This window comes from Sparus aurata, chromosome 2 (assembly GCF_900880675.1).
Source record: "Sparus aurata chromosome 2, fSpaAur1.1, whole genome shotgun sequence".
NCBI lineage: Eukaryota > Metazoa > Chordata > Actinopteri > Spariformes > Sparidae > Sparus > Sparus aurata.
This window is the reverse complement of record NC_044188.1, coordinates 9,206,915-9,227,818: the sequence shown is the minus strand read 5'-3', so window position 1 is coordinate 9,227,818 and position 20,904 is coordinate 9,206,915. Positions and strand designations below refer to the sequence as shown.

The following is a 20,904-nucleotide window of genomic DNA, read 5'->3' as shown; positions in this document are numbered from 1 at the left end:
TAGGCTGCTCGTTTAATTTTCTCCCGTTTTTGGGTCTCTTTCTGTCAAACTTAAAGCTGCAGTAGCAGAATTTTTCATTCGCCCTAAATCCCTGCTTTTTGCAGTAGGTGGGTTGTTTTTCTTTCACTGGTTGTGTGCAGCCTGGTTTTTTGTTTCCCTTTGACCAGCTATTCGTAGCTGTTGGCTACATAGAGGAATGGCCTCTCATGCCTGCCGCTTTTGCCTGGGTGTTATGGACCCCCGTGATGGCCATCGGGAGTGCCCCTCCTGTTTGGGCATTGCCCATGTGTTGGAGGATGTTGCCAACCCCTGTGCAGCGGCAGTCGAGCTGCCCAGGGAAGAACGGGCTTGCAGGGCCAAACGACTGGAACTGTCTGTTTGTGCAGGGGCTGCGCAACCTGACCCTTCCCAGTTCAGTGAGGAGGGCGTGCATGCTCCTAAGACACGCTCTCGGAAGCGCAAACATGAACGCACCCCTAACCGTAAGAGAAGGCGTGGCTCTGGTGAGAAGCAGGCGGTCCAGCCCCCTGATGACCCTGTGGATGCTCCGGGTGGCCAGGGTGCCCATGGAGACACCCAATTGCAAATCCTGGCTGCCATACGTGGTCTGTCAGAGAGATTGGGCAGAGTGGAGGCCCAGTGGCCCGCCATGACAGGCACGCCGGGGGAGGAGCACTTGAAGGAGCCCTCCCCTGATGAGTTGCCCTCTGGTCAGGGAGATGGAGGTGATACTCCGGACGTCATCTCCCTGTATGCACGGGACTCACCTTTTGGGAGCGGCGAACAGTCTGACATTGCTGGTTCAGACGAGCAGCTCAGGTCCTCTGCGGTTGAGGGGATGTCTAACCTCAGCCCAGCTGGCGGGGGCGAGTCTTCTGCCATCGACATAATTTCCAAAATTATGAGTGCGGCGAAGATTGTGGGACTCAACATCCCAGTTGTGGCACCTGCTCCGATGGACGGTGTGTGGGCTGGTATTTCCCACTCTCAGCACCCCATATCTGTTCCTGTGGCAGCAGATTATTTGCACATGCTCAGAAAATCTTGGAATGCCCCGAGTGGTGCACCTCAATTCAACGCTGGATGCCGGAGGCTGACGAAGGTCATGTACGCTCCTGACACCGGCATGGGGGACATGCCCCCGGTTGAGAGGGAGATGGCGGCCCTTACGTCTCTAGGCCCAGAACGGGTGACCGCTAACCCTCGCTGTCCTGTAAAGGAATGCGAAAAGACCGACCGCCTGGTGTGTCGTTCTTACAATGCTGCCACCCGGGCTGCCCGCTCCGGTAATGCGCTCGCCATTTTGTTGGCAGCCCTCAGGAGGACGGCTAACCCAGAGGATCAGGACACTATGAGCCTGATAGACTCCGCTCTTGTCACTCACTCCCAACTTACAAGGGATGTTGGTGTAGTGATGTCATCTGCCATGATGTCCAGGAGGCAGATTTGGTTGGCGCAGACATCCCTTCCAGAGAACATTAGGAAGGAGCTCACAAACATGCCAATTGTGCCTGCACGCGTTTTTCATCCTGATGCTCAGGGCGTGTTGGACAAAGCTGAACAGTCTCGCCGCACTAGAGATTGTGTGCGGCGCACCTTTAGCAGAACCACGGCTCCCAGGTATGGTTCTAGGGGTCCCCAGCATTCAAACCATCCCCCTGGCGCTCGCCAGGAGCCGTGGCGGCAGCATGCTGGTTTCCCGGCCTCTGGTAATACACAACCGCCGTCACGCCGGCAGCAGCGGTTTCAGCCCCGTCCTCCCAGTAAAGAGGGGTCCCACAGGAGACGCCCCCCCAGGGGTACGGGACGACAGGCTGGGGCCCCATAGGGGTGGGGGGTCGGCCGCCGCAGTTTCCTCCCAGCTTTGCCTGGACAGCTGGGAGGAAAGGGTTTTGGACCCCTGGGTGCTGGCTACAGTATCCACAGGGTACAGGATCCAGTTTCGGCGGCGACCCCCCCCTTTCTCCGGGGTCCGTATGACCACGGTCAGGGACCCAGTCCAGGAGAAAATTTTAGCAGGGGAAATTGCGACCCTTCTACAGAAGGATGCAATTATGAGGGTAGAGCCAAGCGAACAGCTCGCTGGCTTTTACTCTCTGTACTTCCTCGTGTCAAAAAAAGATGGAGGCCTACGCCCCATCTTGGACCTCAGACGCTTAAATGCTTTCATAAAGGTTTTGCCCTTCAAGATGCTGACCACGAGTCAGATCTTGGAGGCTGTGGAAAAGGGGGATTGGTTCACATCAGTGGATCTAAGGGACGCTTATTTCCACGTGCCCATCTGCCCAGACCACAGACCTTTTCTCCGCTTTGCCTTCCAGGGACGGGCCTACCAGTTCAAGGTCCTCCCATTTGGCCTTTCCCTCTCACCAAGGGTCTTTACCAGGGTGATTGGAGCAGCTCTGCGCCCTCTCCAGCTGTCGGGTATGAAAATCCTCCCGTATTTGGACGACTGGCTGATCTGTGCCCCATCCCACGACCAAGTTCTACGGGATACGGGTTTGGTTCTCTCCCACATCCAGTCCCTGGGGCTCAAAGTGAACTGGACGAAAACCAACCTGGAGCCAGGTCAGCAGGCGGTCTTTGTCGGGCTGCGCCTGGACTCTGTCGCAATGTCCGTGTCACTCACCTCTCAGAGGGTGGGGAACATCCTGGCCCTTCTGTCCCATTTTCGCCTCGGCAAGAGGCTGGAGTTGGTCCAGTTCCAGAGGCTGTTGGGCATGATCTCGGCTGCAGTGGCCGTTGTTCCTCTTGGTCTCCTCAGGGCTCGGCCTTTGCAGAGATGGTTCAATGCTCTCGGCCTCCACCCGAAATTACACAGACGTGCAAAGGTTCGGGTGACACACACGTTTCTCCGGGCTTTGCGCCCATGGAGGGACACGAGGCTCCTTCTCCAGGGTGTCCCCCTTGGGAATATTCCTTCGAGAAGGACGGTGGTAACCACAGATGCCTCCCTGACAGGGTGGGGAGCAGTGTGGGAACACAGGATGGTGCGTGGTGTCTGGGAACCCCCTTGGGGGGAGGAGCACATCAACGTCTTGGAACTGAGGGCAGTTTTCCTGGCGTTGAAGGCGCTCCTTCCTTCCATCCAGGGCAGGCATGTCCTGGTACGCACGGACAGTTCCTCCACGGTGTTCCATGTGAACCACCAGGGGGGCACCAGGTCACTGCGTTGCCTCCAGGTGGCGCAGACACTTCTGTTTTGGGCGGCTCAACATCTAGCTTCACTCAGGGCAGTCTACATTCCCGGCATTGCGAACCGGGCGGCAGACCTCCTGTCCAGGACGGGCCCTCTCCCAGGAGAGTGGAGGCTTCACCCAGAGGTGGTGGCCCTCCTGTGGGCTCAGTTTGGCATGGCCTGCGCCGACCTGTTCGCCTCTGCGGAGACAACACACTGCAGGATGTGGTTCTCCCTATTGGGCAGGGGGGGCCCTCTGGGTCTGGATGCTCTGTCTCACGAGTGGCCGGACGGGTTGTTGTACGCTTTTCCCCCACTCCCGTTGGTTTCCCAGGTGCTCCACAGGGTCACTATGGGCCGTTACAAGGTGCTGCTGATAGCCCCTCGGTGGCCGAGGAAGTACTGGTTCCCCAGGCTCCTTCGCCTTGTCCACGGTCAACCCTGGGCCCTACCGGGCAGGGTGGACCTCCTCTCACAGGCGGAGGGCCAGATCTGGCATCCCAGACCTGCTCTTCTGCAGCTCTGGGCATGGCCCCTCCTCAGTCCCGGCCTCAGGGATTAGATGAAGCTGTTCTGAGGACTATAGGACATGCCCGAGCTCCCTCCACCCGTGCCAATTATAGCCAGAAGTGGAGTGTTTTCCTGACATGGTGTCAACGCGCACAAGTTGACCCATCTACGTGCCCCATTGAACTGATCCTCCGTTTTCTCCAGTCTCTCTTGGACTCAGGGAGGGCCGCTAGCACCATTAAAGTATACACTGCTGCTATTTCTTTCTTTCATGAGGCAGTGGGTGGGGTTACCGTAGGCAGGCACCCTTTGGTGTCGCAGTTCGTTAAAGGGGCCTGTCGCCTGCGTCCAATCAGGTCCCCCAGAGCTCCATCGTGGGACCTCCCGTTGGTGCTGAGGTCCCTGACTCAACCCCCGTATGAGCCCCTTGATCAGTCCACCCTCAAGTTCCTGTCCCACAAAACAGCTTTCCTCTTGGCTATATGTTCAGCTAAACGAGTGGGCGAATTACACGCTCTGTCTGCGAGTCGGGGATTGTTTGAGGTGGAAGGCAGATGACACTGGCGTGTCTCTTTGGCCGAACCCTGCATTTCTGCCTAAAGTCGTAAACCCTCAGACAGTGAATCAGGTTATTGAGGTCAGTGCTTTTCGACCTGACCCTAATTTGTGCCCTGTGCGGGCACTCAGCACTTACATTGCACGTACTCAATCTCTGAGGCGCTCGCATTCGCAGTTGTTTGTGTGTTTCCGTGCTGACAAGCTGGGCCTCCCCGTGTCGAAACAATGTCTGTCCCGCTGGGTTGCCAATACTATCTCTGAGGCGTACTCTATGCAGGGCCTCCCGGCCCCGGGAAACGTGGTGGCCCACTCCACCAGGAGTGTAGCCACCTCCTGGGCTGCTCTGCGGGGGGTCCCCTTTTCTGACATCTGTGCAGCAGCTTCTTGGAGTGCTCCCTGTACCTTTGCCAGATTTTATAGGGTCAACGTGGCGTCGCCCTCTCCACTGGGCTCCGCTGTGCTCTCGGCTGCTGGACGAGGAGTGGTGGAGCCCTCGGTTCCTTGCGACGCTGATGGTACTAGTCATCCAAGGTGAAGACCGTGGTGACGGTCTGAGTGAGGTCGAAATAGATCGTAAGTTATGACTATAACTATGGATCTATGAGACCGAACGATGACCGTCACCATCTCTTGTCGCTCAGAACGGGCTGAGGCGTTCCAGGCAAGAGGGAGAGGCGTGCTCACCTGGATGCTTTTGTAGGCGGCGAGTCAAGCCTCCTTAAGGTCAGTCACATGACTTTGTTGTTATATGGTCTCGAGGATAGGGAGATGATGGTATCATTCAAGGTGAAGACCGTGGTGACGGTCATCGTTCGGTCTCATAGATCCATAGTTATAGTCATAACTTACGATCTTCAGGAAGGAGTGCACAAGTTCTGACAGAATGTGATGAAGGTGCTTTGGGGACACAGAAGTTCAAAAAAAAAGAAAAACCCAGGGTTAAAAAGCCAGGGAAGAAGCCCCTGTGTGTGGCTACGTGTAGGTTGCTATTCAGCTGATTTTTAAATTGAATTTTCAACAAAAAATTCAACATTATATAGCTCTCTAAATGAAGGCTTTGTAATCCCTTTTGCCAAAAGAGTTGCTTGGATTGATCTCTTTTTAAATCTAAGACCTTTTTTATATCACACACAATGCAATTTAATATGAGTAATGTTTAAGTTTTAAAGCATGATAGCAAAATCAGTGGATATTAAATAATCATATATTATTTAATCACATTTCCTAAGAACTTCTCAGCAGTGTATAAAAATATTTTTTCTGTTGATATAATTACCAGATTGTATATTTATAGACAAATATTAAAAAATATAAATGTTTTTATTCATCAACAAGCCAAAAGTGTATAGAGTTAGTTGCACATTGACCAGCTTACACAGAAACAAATTATGAATATTAGCATTCTGTAGGTCTATTGATTAGTGGATTAATGATAGTTGGCTTTTGACTTTTGATGCAGATACTTTCACTCAAGTCTTCCATTCATGGCTGGCATCCATACACATCCATGGATGAAGATTAGAAATGTGCAAAAGAGCACATTTTAAATTTATTATATTTGGCCACTACGAGGCAGAATACCTCCTAAACAGTGGCACAGTGAAGGACTTTATATTACATCGGGGACAGTCCTAAGCATTGTTGGATTGTTCTCTTTTTTAACATCACACAGAAATCAATTTAATACAAATAATATTTAAGTTTTAAAGCATGATTGAAAAAACAGCCTTATTTCATTGCATTTTCTTAGAACTTCTCAGCAGTGTATAAAAACAAATTTCTATTGATATGATTACCCTGATGAATTGCATGAAATAAAAGGATGAATTGATTATCAGTCATAAGTGTGCAAAACTCGACACATGCCTATTTTGAGAAAAGAAGCCTCTGATGTGCAGTTGTGTCAGTATTTGCTTGTCTTGTCTTATTTGTACGTGTGCAACATATAAACACATTCAATAAGTCCATTTGTGATAAGAAAGCCTTATTGGCAACAAAATGCAGATGAAAGGTTGAGATATTAATCGAAATTTTACTCAGTTATGATTTGGAAAGTTAGAAACAGATGGTTGTCCTGCAGTTTGCCTGCATGGTTTTACTTTATTTTGTTAGAGCAGCAGAAAAATGTTTCCTGATGTAGCTCCTGAGACTCTGGTCTCTGAAGCCGTAGATGACCGGGCTGAGAAAGCGTGGAATTAAAATGAAACACAAGAAATTAAAATAGGAAATGTCTTCTGGTCTCCAGTTGGAGTGCAGCACTATGAGAGTCTCAGTGATGGGGATGGTGAAGGCCAACATGCACAGCAGCAGCTGGAAGCCGTGCAGCAGCACAGTGTGCATGGCTTTACTCACAGATGCTGTGTCTTGTCTGAGCTTCCTGGTTTCCCGCAGGATTCTCACATATGTAAAGAGGATGATAATCGCCACTACTGCGAAGGCGAGAATATTTGCAGCAGCTCTGACGAATGTCTGAATTTGAGATGAGTTGACAAGTGTAGCTTTGCAAAGCACAGGTGTGGAGAGGATATCCACAGCTGTATCATGCTCCATGATGGCGTGGTCAATAATCGGGAAGATGCAGCTGATGAGCCACAGGGACAGAATAATGATCCAGATGCGGTCTGAGCGCCAGGCGACGGGGCGCTGCAGGGGGTAAAAGATGGCAACATAACGCTCGAGTGACATGGTGGCCAGTATTAACGGTGTGTTCTGGAAAGTGGCAGCAGAAATGATTAACAAGGGAATGCAGTAGACAAGAGCAAAATTCACCCCTCCCATGACAAAGAGGAAGAGCAGAACAGAGGACAAGAGCTGCAGGGTGTCATTAATCAGCATGTAGGCAAACAGGATATAACATGAAGTGTCCATGAACTGCCTGTGAGACGCAAAGATGTGCAGCATGACAGCAATGAAGCAGAGGAAGACACAGAAAAAAGGGATAACAACACACACCTTAATGATCACCGACAGGCTGTTGTTGGATGATACATTGCCTGAAAGTTCAGTCAGATTCTGCATTTTGCAAATGTGGCCAGAAGCAAACCTGTTCAAGAAAACATAAGTAAGATTCAGTGTGATATCAATCAGAATAAAACTTGTTACAAGTTGCTGAAGGTAAAATTAACAGCATATAACACATAAATGTCTTAAATTTGAGATGAAACCTCAACCTTAACTTACAGACACTTTACACTGTAACTGAACTCACAACCAACATTCAGGGCATGAAATGAACTCCTCTCACCTGAGGATGTCTTCATCAGCCAGAAGAGTCAAAACTTTCGATCTCTGTTCTTCTTATCGTATAACATGTCTTAAGAGAGCAACATCTTTGGGATGTTCTTCCCCTTATCTGAGTGTTTGTGGAATTCACAAGTCTCCAGAGATATATTTTGTACATGCTGTCGTCATAAAGCATTACGTTTGTCATGAACAACAGAATTCAGTGAAGAACTGGGCCAAATTAGACAGTTTTTTCTAACGTTTTACAATGCACTGCGACTGAAGTAATAAAAACTCTATGAAGTTTCTCGTTAGCCAACTTTAGCAGTGCATCCACAAAAAGGCACAGCTGAAAACTGTTGTGCTTCTTAAAAGAGAATTTAAATTGGCTGTTACATACGGAAGCCCTGAAGGGCCATGCATTCATACATTTTATCTCCTCCGTTTTCCCAAGATAACGAGATAACTTTCTGGAGATCTCGAAATGGAGAAACTTTGTTTGCCCTTGATAACGGTATAATTAATTTGAGATCTTGAGAAAACAAAATGATACCGGGCTATTCAATTGGTGGCCCCAGGGCCCCCTGAAGAATTTTGTGCCGGCCTTTGGAGTGAAGTGTACAGCACATGACTATGGTTAATTGTCCATTCTATCGTGCAGTAGGAGGCTGTATGCACCCCTTTAAGCCGTGGTGGCATAACAGCTAGAAAATCTACCTGTTACAGCCGGACATATATTCTGGGGGACCACACATGACCAATCAACTCGTAGTCAAGGATATAACCACATGGGTTCAGGAACACTTCAGAAAACCACTGTCGGTTAACACAGTTTGTTGCTACATCTACAAGCGCAAGTTAAAACTCTACAATGCAAAGCAAAAGCCCTATATTAACAACATCCAGAAATGGCGCCGGCTTCTCTTGGTCCGAGCTCATCTGAGATGGACTGAGGCAAAGTGCAAAAGTGTGCTGTGGTCTGACGAGTCCACAATTCAAATTGTTTTTGGAAATCATGGACGTCGTGTCCTCTGGGCCAAAGAGGAAAAGGACCATCCTGATTGTTATCAGTGCAAAATTCAAAAGCCAACATCTGTGATGGTATGGGGGGGTGTTAGTGCCAATGGCACAGGTAACTTGCACATCTGTGAAGGCACCATAAATGCTGAAAGGTACATACAGATTTTGGAGCAACATATGCTGCCATCCAAGCAATGTCTTTTTCAGAGAAGTCCCTGCTTATTAATGCAAGATAATGTAAAGCCACATTCTACATGTGTTACAACAGCGTGGCTTCGTAGTAAAAGAGTGCGGGTACCAGACCTGCCTGCCAGCAGTCCAGACCTGTCTCCCACTGAAAATGTGTGGTGCATTATGAAGTGCAAAATATGACAACGGAGGCCCCGGACTGTTGAGCAACTGAAGTCATATATCAAGCAAGAATAGGAAAAAACTTCCACCTACAACACTTCAACAATAAGTGTCCTCAGTTCCTAAACGCTTATTGAGTGTTGTTAAAAGGAAAGGTGATTTAACACAGTGCTAAACATGCTGCTGTCCCAGCTCTTTTGGAACGTGTTGCAGGCATCAAATTCAAAATGAGTGAATATTTGCAAAAAAACAATAAAGTTTATCAGTTTGAACATTAAATATCTTGTCTTTGTAGCGTATTCAATTGAATATAAATTGAAAAGGATTTGCAAATCATTGAATTCTGTTTTTATTGACATTATACACAACGTCCCAACTTCATTGGAATTGGGGTTTGTACATCCATGAATGAATATCAAAAATACACAAAAAAGCACATTTTAAGCTGCAAATATCATATTTGGCCACCAGGAGGCAGAATAACTCCTAAACAGCGTCACAGTCAAGGACGTCATATTACGTTGGGCACAACCACACGCACATCAGTGCCTACCAATATGCTAACGTGTTAGCATTAAACGGCTGACTAATTTCACTTTCAGCTGAAAATGGAGCAACACACTCATCCCAATGAAGTGAAGTTTCTGTGTTCTTGACGAAGGTACGCTTAATAGTCACTCTTCTTTTAGATTAATTCTCCATGAAGTCCTGAGAGAAATATCTGTCTTTGTTTAGCAGCTAGCTTAGGTGCTAACTTTGTAACTGCTGTGTGGGTTGGCGCAGTGCGGCAAATCTAGCGTAACTTAACAGTGTGTTTGTGCCTGTTTGCAGCCTGCTGCTGTTAGTGTGGGAGATTAACAGCAATTGTGTCATGAAAACAGAAAAAATCAGCTTAATGTGGCTTTGCTGTTGTTAACTTTTGCTTTTTATATGAACTAATTAGTGCATAATGGTGTCAGTAAGCAGTGAGTTAGTAAACAGAAGAATTTAAGAGCAAAATATGAAGATAATTAATTTTATGATGTTTGAACAGTGCTAGCTTAGGTTTAGGTTCCACTTGAATTGTGTGATGAATTACACATATTGTATTTGATCAATTCAAAAGTAAGCTTTTAAACTTCACAACCAACAGTCGCATCAGTGACATCGTTTCGTTGAACGGTCACCTTAAACATTGTAGAGCTGGTCCCCTAGGGGGGCACCAGAGATCGCAGGAGGGGCGCACAACCTTGTCTGTTATGAGGTTGTGAGGTTAAAGTTATATTTGTGCAACCCTCTGAGGTCAATTGACGCGCCGGCACGTCAAAATCACGTGACTTATTTAAAATGACGTAGCAGCAAGACGGAGCCTCGGTGAGTCTCGGTCCGACTTATGTGTTGGAGTAGCCTTCAAGCTGTGTACCAGTTTTTAAATTGTGTTGATAGGCCAAGTAAAACCGGACTTGATAAATAATGTGCGGCACGCTTTTTCGTTAATATTACCGTCACGTTAGCTGCACGTTTGGTGCGCGTTTGGTGCAGGAGAGACGGTCAACACGGACTTCTCTCACAAAAGTGTCGGCAAGCAGGAAAAGTTTGGGAGCAAAAAAACACGTTCCTATTGGTGGAAAAAGGCACCACACCAGCCAATCACAAAATCACATGGCAAGACACGTGATTTGGTTGCTGTGGGACAGGAGGAAGATGTGGAGGGACCTACAGTGACGGTGACAGAGTTGAGAGATGTGTGTCAAAATGAAAAAATAACTGTACAGTCACACATGTGAAGTTGTGCTGAAAATAGTGACACCAAACAAGGCAAGGTAAATAGTTTTTAAGGTGAAATATAATGGTAAAATCAAAAATAGTCAAAATGGCCAATTATACCCTGGACTGCATAAAATCCCAGTAACACACCCAATCAAAACTCTATATAATCCAAATTGAAACATATTCCTTGGTCCACATTTAAATTCATTAAACTATTTATTACCAACACCCCTATGAGGTAGGCCTATTCTGCTCTCTGGTAGGCCTATTCTGGTCGTGTGTGTGTGTGTGTGTGTGTGTGTGTGTGTTTGTCTGTGATACACCTGATGACACAAAAAGGAAGAAATGTATCTATATACATTGTAAAACTAGGAGAATATAGCTGTTGTTTATTTTTGCAAATAAAAGTTTGTAATTAACCACTTTATTCTTTTAGTGTATGCGGGTTGGGGGGCCTGGCTTGTCTTGGACACAGGCAAGGGGGGCTTTAAGGAAAACAGGTTGGGAACCACTGATCTACATTATGTTCTTGCTGAACTGACAAACTGTCCTCTCACACAACTGTGTTGGTTTGGCTGACGTACAATGAGCGAGGTGATGTGGTTTACTGAGCGGTTTCACACAAAACTAGATGATATTTAACTATCTTAAAGGGATAGTTCGGGTTGTTTGAAGTGGGGTCATATAAAGTACATATCTATAGTAGATCTGTTTCCTACCGTAATCACCGATCAGCGCAGCCTCAGTTTGGAGAAGTAGAGAGCCGCTCCAGCCCAGACGCTCAGCTTTGTACTGCAGTGAACGGGGTCCAGCAAAAGAGCGAAATTGACCACCTAAAACAAGGCTCACCTAAAAATGTTTACATCAGTTGTATAGGTAAAATTTACACCGCTTTACATCGCGGTCAGACTGCGCTTTCTTTTGGCACTACATTTTCTCAACCGCAGAACCCCGGTGTGAGATGTGGAGCATGTTAAAACGCTTAAAACACAGTGTAAAGTTCTGACCCCATGCTGTTAGCTGTAAACGCTAAATCTCCGTTCACGGAGGTCTGTAATGGTTGGACCGAATGTGTTATGTCTTCGGTACTGGCAAGTCAAGGGTAGCTTGAGCAATGAAGCTGCATGTTTAAATCGAGTTCTCCTTTAAAAAACCAGGGAAGAAGGCCCTGTGTGCGGCTACGTGTGGGTTGCTGCTCAGCTGATTTTTAGATTGAATTGTCAATAAAAAATTCAACATTATATAGCTCTCTAAAAAAAGGCTTTTTATTCCCTTTTGCCAAAAGAGTTGCTTGGATTGTTCTCTTTTTAAATCTAAGACCCCTTTAATATCACAAACGACGCAATTTATTATGAGTAACGTTTAAGTTGCAAAAGAGAACATTTTAAGATGAATAAATCATACTTGGCTACCAGGAGGCAGAATACGTCCTATAAAGTGGCACAGTGAAGGACTTTATATTATATCGGGAACAGTCATAACCATTGTTGGATTCTTCTCTTTTTTAACATCACACAGAAATCAATTTAATACGAATAATGTTTGAGTTTTATAGCATGATAGAAAACCAGCATTATTTCATTGCATTTTCAGACGCGTTGTCCCACTGTTTTCTCTCAGGGTTTTACTTCACTTTGTTAGAGCAGCAGAAAAATGTTTCCTGATGTAGCTCCTGAGACTCTGGTCTCTGAAGCCGTAGATGAACGGACTGAGAAAGCGTGGAATTAAAATGAAACAGAAGAAATTAAAATAAGCAACATTTTCTGATCTCCAGTTGGAGTGCAGCACTATGACACGCTCAGTGATGGGGATGGTGAAGGCCAACATGCACAGCAGCAGCTGGAAGCCGTGCAGCAGCACAGTGTGCATGGCTTTACTCACAGATGCTGTGTCTTGTCTGAGCTTCCTGGTTTCCAGCAGGATTCTCACATATGTAAAGAGGATGATAACAGCCACTACTGCGAAGAAGAGAATACTTGTAGCAGCTCTGAACAATGTCTGAATTTGAGATCTGTTGACAAGTTTAGCTTGGCAAATCACAGGGGTGGAGAGGATATCCACAGCTGTATCATGCTCCATGATGGCATGGTCAATAATTGGGAAGATGCAGCTGATGAGCCACAGGGACAGAATAATGATCCAGATGCGGTCTGAGCGCCAGGCGACCGGGCGCTGCAGGGGGTAAAAGATGGCAACATAACGCTCGAGTGACATGGTGGCCAGGATTAACGGTGTGTTCTGGAAAGTGGCAGTGGAAATGATCAACAAGGGAATGCAGTAGACAAGAGCAAATTCAACCCCTCCAATGGCAAAGAGGAGGAGCAGAACAGAAGATAACAGCTGCAGAGTGTCATTGATCAGCATGTAGGCAAACAGGATGTAACATGAAGTGTCCATGAACTGCCTGTGAGATGCAAAGATGTGCAGCATGACAGCAATGAAGCAGAGGAAGACACAGAAAAAAGGGATAACAACACACACCCTAATGATCACCGACAGGCTGTTGTTGGATGATACATTGCCTGAAAGTTCAGTCAGATTCTGCATTTTGCAAATGTGGCCAGAAGCAAACCTGTTCAAGAAAAAATAAGTACAATTCAGTGTGATATCAATCAGAATACAACTTGTTACAAGTCGCTGAAGGTGAAATTAACAGCATACAACACATAAATGTCTTAAATTTGAGATGAAACCTCAACCTCAACTTACAGACACCTTACAGTGTTACTGAACACACAACAAACATTCAGGACATGAAATGAACTCCTCTCACCTGAGGATGTTTTCATCAGCCAGAAGAGTCAAAACTTTAGATCTCTGTTCTTCTCATCATATAACATGTCTTAAGAGAGCAACATCTCTGGGATGTTCTTCCCCTTATCTGAGTGTTTGTGGAATTCACAAGTCTCCAGAGATATATTTTGTACATGCTGTCATCACAAAGCATTATGTTTGTCATGAACAACAGAATTCATTGAGAATCTGGGCCTAACTAGACAGTTTTTTTCTAACCTTTTACATTGCACTGCGACTCAAATAATTGAAACTATGAAGTTTTTTGTTAGCCAACATTATTATTGTATCTACAAAAAGACACAGCTGAAAACTGTTGTGCTTCTTTAAAGAGAATTCAAATTGGCTGTTACATACAGAAGCCCTAATGGGCCATGAATTCATACATTTCATTTCCTCTATTTTCCCAAGATAACGTGATAATTTTCTCGAGATAGCGAAACTTTGTTTTCCCTTGATAACGATATAATTAATTTGATATCTTGAGAAAAACAAATAATAGTGCAGCATATTAAATCATTGCCGGAAACATCATTCAGTGTAGCAATGTCAGACGAGTAGGAGCATATCGATCACTGCGTCACATATCTTTTCAATCAAGGCCTGACACAGGCTGAAATAGCATTATGCCTTGGTATTACAGATAATTTACACATTAGTGTGCATAATCTAAAAAGATGGTTAGCAAGGCTTCAGCTATATCAGCGGCGCAATCTAAGTGAGCATGATGTCGTCGTTAACTACATAGCTATCAATTATATCCTTATCTTGGGAAAACAAACTTTCGTTATCTCGAGAGCTCGAGAAAATTATACCATTATCTTGGGAAAACGGCAGTTGTTATTTCGAGATAATAACTTGAGATCTCGAGAAAACAAATGAAATTAACTTGTTATCAAAGGAAAACGGAGGAAATAAATTATATGAATGCATGGCCCTTTAGGACTTCCGTAGTTATATTTGTTGTGGCTGGTCTGTGTTTTTTTTGTTCTTCTTTGGAGTTGCTGGGCGTGGCTTCCTGTATGGCTGGAACCTGTTACTCACCTGCAGCACATTGATGCAGTCAGCATCAGGTGATCTAACTCTCAGTACATTTACATGCACAGCTTAGTCGGATTACAGCCATAGTTCGACTATGCTACTCGACCAGACAACTGCAAATATCCGAGTATACATGCCGGTGAGAAAATCGGATTATTGGGCCGAAGCATGCCATATCCCGGTACGCTAGGTGTTGCTGTACCCATTTCAACTAGTGGTAACAGAAACACCTTCGGCTGACCTCTTTACGTCACCAACTGCCTCAGCATTCAAGAAAGATGGCGTAAGAAGAGCGAGATGAAGCTACATATTTGTACATTTCGTATATGGCGCTCTTTCTTACGGTGATTTCGGAGGAAAGACGCTGCCGCCGCCGTCCGTCTACTTCCAGCCCATGGCCCCAGGGAAAAAAACCTCACGCCTGCGCAGAACGCAAAATTCGATCCGATCTGATGGAACGTATACATGCAGGAGTAATGCGACTATCAATCGAATAATCTGGGTGCTTTAATTCGACTATGAGAAATCCGATCCGGTCCGATCTTAGACAGACTAAGGTGTATACATGCATCTTAAATATCCGATCATAGTCGGACTAACCCAGTAATTCGGTTTTCTTGAGTGTCATGTAAACGCACAGTCTGTTTTCCTTCTAACTCCTCCAGTGATCAGTCTGCTTCCTGGCCTTGCCACGACCCAGCCTCCCGCACCTCTGCTACCAGCCTTCTCCACCTGAGGTTCCTTTTTTCACACTCACCCAAGCTTTCAGCCCGTATGACCGAGAGTCTCCTCGGTCACAGATATGATAATACACAGATCCTACATACATACAGACAAATATTATAAAATACAAATGTGTTAGTTTCACATTGACCAGCGTACACAGAAACACATAAGTATCAACAACATTTTGTAGGCCTATGAATTATTAATGTATTAATGATAGGTGGCTTTTACTGTTGATGCAGAAACTTTCACTCAAGTCTTGTATTCCACAGTTGTAGCTTACTGCCAAAAACATTATAGCACTGGCAGAGTGAGCTAACCAAATGGCACCAGGAACAGTTTGCAACATTACCAATTAGTTTAATGAAGACATGGATGAATTATATTAATTTATTCTAGTTATACATCCATGAATGAATATCAAAAACACGCAAAAGAGCACATTTTAAGCTGCATAAATCATATTTGGCCACCAGCAGGCAAAATACCTGATAAACAGCGTCACAGTCAACCACGTCATATTACGTCGGGCACAACCACACGCACATCAGCGCCTACCGTTATGCTAACGTGTTTGCAAACAAATGGTCAACTACTTTCCCTTTCAGCTGAAAATGGAGCAACACACTCATCCCACTGAAGTGAAGTTTCTGTGTTCTTGATGGAGGTACGCTTAATAGTCACTCTTCTTTTAGATTTAGATGTAGTCTCCATGAAGCCCTGAGTGAAATATCTGTCTTTCTTTACCAACTAGCTTGGGTGCTAACTTTGTAACTGCCATGTGGTTTGGTGCAACTTTACAGTGTGTTTGTGCCTGTTTGCAGCCCGCTGCAGTTAGCATTGTGAGATTAATGGCGTCAGTAAGCAGTAAGGTGAGAAGAGTCACAACAGAAGAATGTCAGAGTAAATATATGAAGATAATTAATTTTCTGAGGTTTGAACAGTGCTAGCTCGCTGATAGAGCCAATTATTACTGGACATCATTGCCCTGAGTTCTCAGGTGGGTAGAAATTGGACTGTTGGTATGTTATGTGCAATAATAATTGTTTTTGTGTGTTTGACAAGCAAAGGAAATGTAATGATAGGGCCTTTGCTGCCAGCCAGGTGAACAATCAAGTAAGTTTGACACAGGTATTTCTTAGCTGTTAACTTGATAGTTACTGCATACAGAGCTGAAATCACGGCTGGTCTATTTGACCCATGTGAACTTATTCTGTATGAAAAATATGCCTGGTAGTGAATAAAGACAGATGAATAATGTTTAGATCCCGCTTGAAGTGTGTGATGAATTACACGTATGGTATTTGATCAATTAAAAAGTAAGCTTTTAAACTTCACAGCCAACAGTTACATTAGTGACATTTTTTCGTTGAATGGTCACCTTAAACATTGTAGAGCTGGTCCTGTATATTAGGTTCTTGCTGAACTGACAAACTCTACTTTCACACAACTGTGTTGGTTTGGCTGACGTACGTTGAGCGAGATGATGTGGTTCACTGAGCGGTTTCACACAAAGCTAGATGATATTTAACTATCTTAACGACAGACAGGGTCTTTATTGACTTAAAAAAGTCACAATTAAAAAAAACTAAATATGTTCGATTCACAAACATGTATTTCATTGCACAATTTAAACGGGATATGAAATGTTCTTGTTTCTCTCTTTTCTACTATGTACAATTCTTTTTACTGAATTAAGGACCTAGGAGGTCCACTGGAAGTGGCTTGACTTTAGCTCTCTATTAAAACTACTTGTGTGTCTTCTGTGTAACTTGGTGCACTTTAATACCTGCTTTATAGAAGAAGAATCTTTATTTTGTCAGTTATATTTTACATGCAACCACAATTAGTCCTCTGCATTTAACCCATCACTAGCTGCACATTGTAAGTATACACATACACTGCAAGCTAGGAGCAGTGGGCTGCCATGTCAGTGTTTGGGAAGCACAGTGCCTTGCTCAAGGGCACCTTTGCAGTGACCCAGTAATCGTGTCATGAAAACAGAAAAAAGTTAACTGGCACTTCCTCAGCTACCAGTCCACTTTCCATATTGTGGTCTGGAGCTGGACTTATACTGGCCGCCCTCTTGTCCCCAAGCCAAGTCTTTACCGACCGAGCTACTGTTGCCCCTTATAGTAGGACAACAGAACACAGACTGAGCAGTTAACGCATCACTTCACTGGCATATGAAGACAAAACAATAAGACAGAGGAAAAATTAACCTTCTGACCAGTCTCATAGATTTTCCATCATACACGATCAAAATTAGCCTCTGAAAAGTGCTGAAACTAGCACCACTCCCTCCATATTGAAAACATACAATACAGTTCATGGGGACAATGTGCAGCAGACTCAGTGAAAATCTGTACAAATAAATGGCACTGAAGTGGTTATCTTTTTGGGGAAATAACTATCAAGATAAATGTTCCTTTACACATGTTTCATAAGTCTGTAATTCTATTATAGTGATGCAACATTGATATATGAAGATGGTAAATATTTTACAGAGTTTCTGCATGGCGGAGTAAGAGGTCAATTTGAGATGTTTGTAAGATTAAATATGGAGTGCTCAAGTTCAAACAGAATGCGATGAAGGTGGTTTGGGGGCACAGAAGTTCGAAAAAGAGACAAATCTGAGGTTAAAAACCAGGGAAGAAGGCCCTGTGTGCGGCTACGTGTTGGTTACTACTCAGCTGATTTTTAGATTGAATTGTCAATAAAAAATTCAGCATTCTCTCTAAATAAAGGCTTTTTAATCCTTTTTGCAAAAAGAGTTGCTTGGATTTTTCTCTTTTCAAATCTGAGACACAAAACAAACATATATAAATTACATATGACAACATCACAAACAACGCAATTTAATATGAGTAATGTTTAAGTTGGAAAGGAAAACATTTTAAGATGCATAAATCATACTTGGCTACCAGGAGGCAGAATACCTCCTATAAAGTGGCACAGTGAAGGACTTTATATTACATTGGGCACAGTCCTAAGCATTGTTGGATTGTTCTCTCTTTTAACATCACAAAGAAATCAAATTAATACGAATAATGTTTGAGTTTTATAGCATGATAAAAGACCAGCATTATTTCATTGTAGTTTCAGACGTGTTGTCTTGCAGTTTTCCTGCAGGGTTTTACTTTACTTTGTTAGAGCAGTAGAAAAATGTTTCCTGATGTAGCTCCTGAGACTCTGATCTCTGAAGCCGTAGATGACCGGACTGAGAAAGCGTGGAATTAAAATGAAACAAAAGAAATTGAAATAGGAAATGTCTTCTGGTCTCCAGTTGGAATGCAGCACTATGACACGCTCAGTGATGGGGATGGTGAAGGCCAACATGCACAGCAGCAGCTGGAAGCCGTGCAGCAGCACAGTGTGCATGGCTTTACTCACAGACGCTGTGTCTTGTCTGAGCTTCCTGGTTTCCAGCAGGATTTTCACATATGTAAAGAGGATGATTACAGCCACTACTGCGAAGGCGAGAATACTTGTAGCAGCTTTAAACAATGTCTGTATTTGAGATGAGTTGACAAGTTTAACATGGCAAAGCACAGGGGTGGAGAGGATATCCACAGCTGGATCATGCTCCATGATGGTGTGGTCAATGATTGGGAAGATGAAGCTGATGAGACACAGGGACAGAATAATGATCCAGATGCGGTCTGAGCGCCAGGCGACCGGGCGCTGCAGGGGGTAAAAGATGGCAACATAGCGCTCGAGTGACATGGTGGCCAGGATTAACGGTGTGTTCTGGAAAGTGGCAGTGGAAATGACCAGCAAGGGAATGCAGTAGACAAGAGCAAATTTCACCCCTCCTATGGCAAAGAGGAGGAGCAGAACAGAGGACAAGATCTGCAGAGTGTCATTGATCAGCATGTAGGCAAACAGGATGTAACATGAAGTGTCCATGAACTGCCTGTGAGATGCAAAGATGTGCAGCATGACAGCAATGAAACAGAGGAAGACACAGAAAAAAGGGATAACAACACACACCCTAATGATCACCGACAGGCTGTTGTTGGATGATACATTGCCTGAAAGTTCAGTCAGATTCTGCATTTTGCAAATAAGGCCAGAAGCAAACCTGTTCAAGAAAATAATAAGTACAATTCAGTGTGATATCAATCAGAATACAACTTGTTACATGTTGCTGAAGGTAAAATTAACAGCATACAACACATAAATGTCTTAAATTTGAGATGAAAACTCAACCTCAACTTACAGACACCTTACAGTGTTACTGAACACACAACCAACATTCAGGACATGAAATGAACTCCTCTCACCTGAGGATGTCTTTATCAGCCAGAAGAGACAAAACTTTAGATCTCTGTTCTTCTCATCATATAACATGTCTTAAGAGAGCAACATCTCTGGGATGTTCTTCCCCTTATCTGAGTGTTTGTGGAATTCACAAGTCTCCAGAGATATATTTCGTACATGCTGTCGTCATAAAGCATTATGTTTGTCATGAACAGCAGAGTTCAGCGAGGACTTGGGCCAAACTGGACAGTTTTTTCTAACGTTTTAAATTGCACTGCGAGTCTAATAATAAAAACTATGAAGTTTTTTGTTAGCCAACTTCAACAGTGTATCTACAAAAAGGCACAGCTGAAAACTGTTGTGCTTAAAAAAAAAGAATTCAAATTGGCTGTTATATACAGAAGCCCTCAAGGGCCATGCAAAAAGTTGGTTAGCAAGGCTTCAGCTATATCAGCGGCGCAATCTAAGTGAGCATGATGTCGTCGTTAACTACATAGCTATCAATTATATCCATCATCTTGGGAAAACAAACTTTCGTTATCTCGAGATCTCGAGAAAATTATACCATTATCTTGGGAAAACGGCAGTTGTTATTTCGAGATAATAACTCCAGATATTGATAAAACAAATTAAATTAACTCGTTATCATCGGAAAACGGAGGAAATAAATTATATGAATGCATGGCCCTTTAGGGCTTCCGTAGTTATATTTGTTGTGGCTGGTCGGTGTTTTTTTTGTTCTTCTTTGGAGTTGCTGGGCGTGGCTTCCTGTATGGCTGGAACCTGTTACTCACCTGCAGCACATTGATGCAGTCAGCATCAGGTGATCTAACTCTCAGTACAATCACATGCACAGCTTAGTCGGATTACAGCCATAGTTCGACTATGCTACTCAACCAGACAACTGCAATTATCCGATTATACATGCTGGTGAGAAAATCGGATTATTGGGCGGAAGCATGCCATATCCCGGTACGCTAGGTGGCGCTGTACCCATTTCAACTAGTGGTAACAGAAACATCTCCGGCTGACCTCTTTACGTCACCAGCTGCCTCGGCATTCATGAAAGATGGCGTACGAAGATGAAGCTACATATTTGTACATTTCGTATATGGTGTACATGATAATTACACAAACTAGGTGCACAATGGCGCTCTTTCTTACGGTGATTTCGGAGGGAGGACGCTGCCGCCGCCGTCCATCTACTTCTGGCTCACGGCCCCAGGGAAAAAATCTTACGCCTGCGCAGAACGCAGAATTCGATTCGATCTGATGGAACGTATACATGCAGGAGTAATGCGACTATCAATCGAATAATCTGGGTGCTTTAATTCGACTATGAGAAATCCGATCCGGTCCGATTTTAGACAGACTAAGGTGTATACATGCATCTTAAAGATCCGATCATAGTCGGACTAACCCAGTAATTCGGTTTTCTCGAGTGTCATGTAAATGCAGTCTGTTTTCCTTCTAACTCCTCCAGTGATCAGTCT

At 44.6% G+C, this 20,904-nt stretch overlaps 3 protein-coding genes and 1 pseudogene across 3 annotated transcripts; 1 reads left to right on the top strand and 3 right to left on the bottom strand.

Moving 5' to 3' along the window:
• The first annotated feature begins 196 nt into the window (after window positions 1–196).
• LOC115571664 (uncharacterized) lies at window positions 197–4,199 on the top strand. Its single transcript, XM_030401178.1, has 3 exons — window positions 197–1,449; window positions 1,541–3,160; window positions 3,195–4,199. Exons 1-3 carry the CDS (start codon window positions 197–199, stop codon window positions 3,220–3,222), a joined length of 2,901 nt encoding a protein of 966 aa, XP_030257038.1. The 3' UTR covers window positions 3,223–4,199.
• A 2,147-nt stretch (window positions 4,200–6,346) lies between these two features.
• LOC115595767 (odorant receptor 131-2-like) lies at window positions 6,347–7,264 on the bottom strand. The gene has a single exon (XM_030440582.1). It carries the CDS (start codon window positions 7,262–7,264, stop codon window positions 6,347–6,349), a length of 918 nt encoding a protein of 305 aa, XP_030296442.1.
• A 4,948-nt stretch (window positions 7,265–12,212) lies between these two features.
• LOC115571660 (odorant receptor 131-2-like) lies at window positions 12,213–13,135 on the bottom strand (annotated as a pseudogene).
• Window positions 13,136–18,289: 5,154 nt separating this feature from the next.
• Window positions 18,290–19,207, bottom strand: LOC115595751 (odorant receptor 131-2-like). Its single transcript, XM_030440559.1, has one exon. It carries the CDS (start codon window positions 19,205–19,207, stop codon window positions 18,290–18,292), a length of 918 nt encoding a protein of 305 aa, XP_030296419.1.
• Between the last annotated feature and the right edge of the window lie 1,697 nt (window positions 19,208–20,904).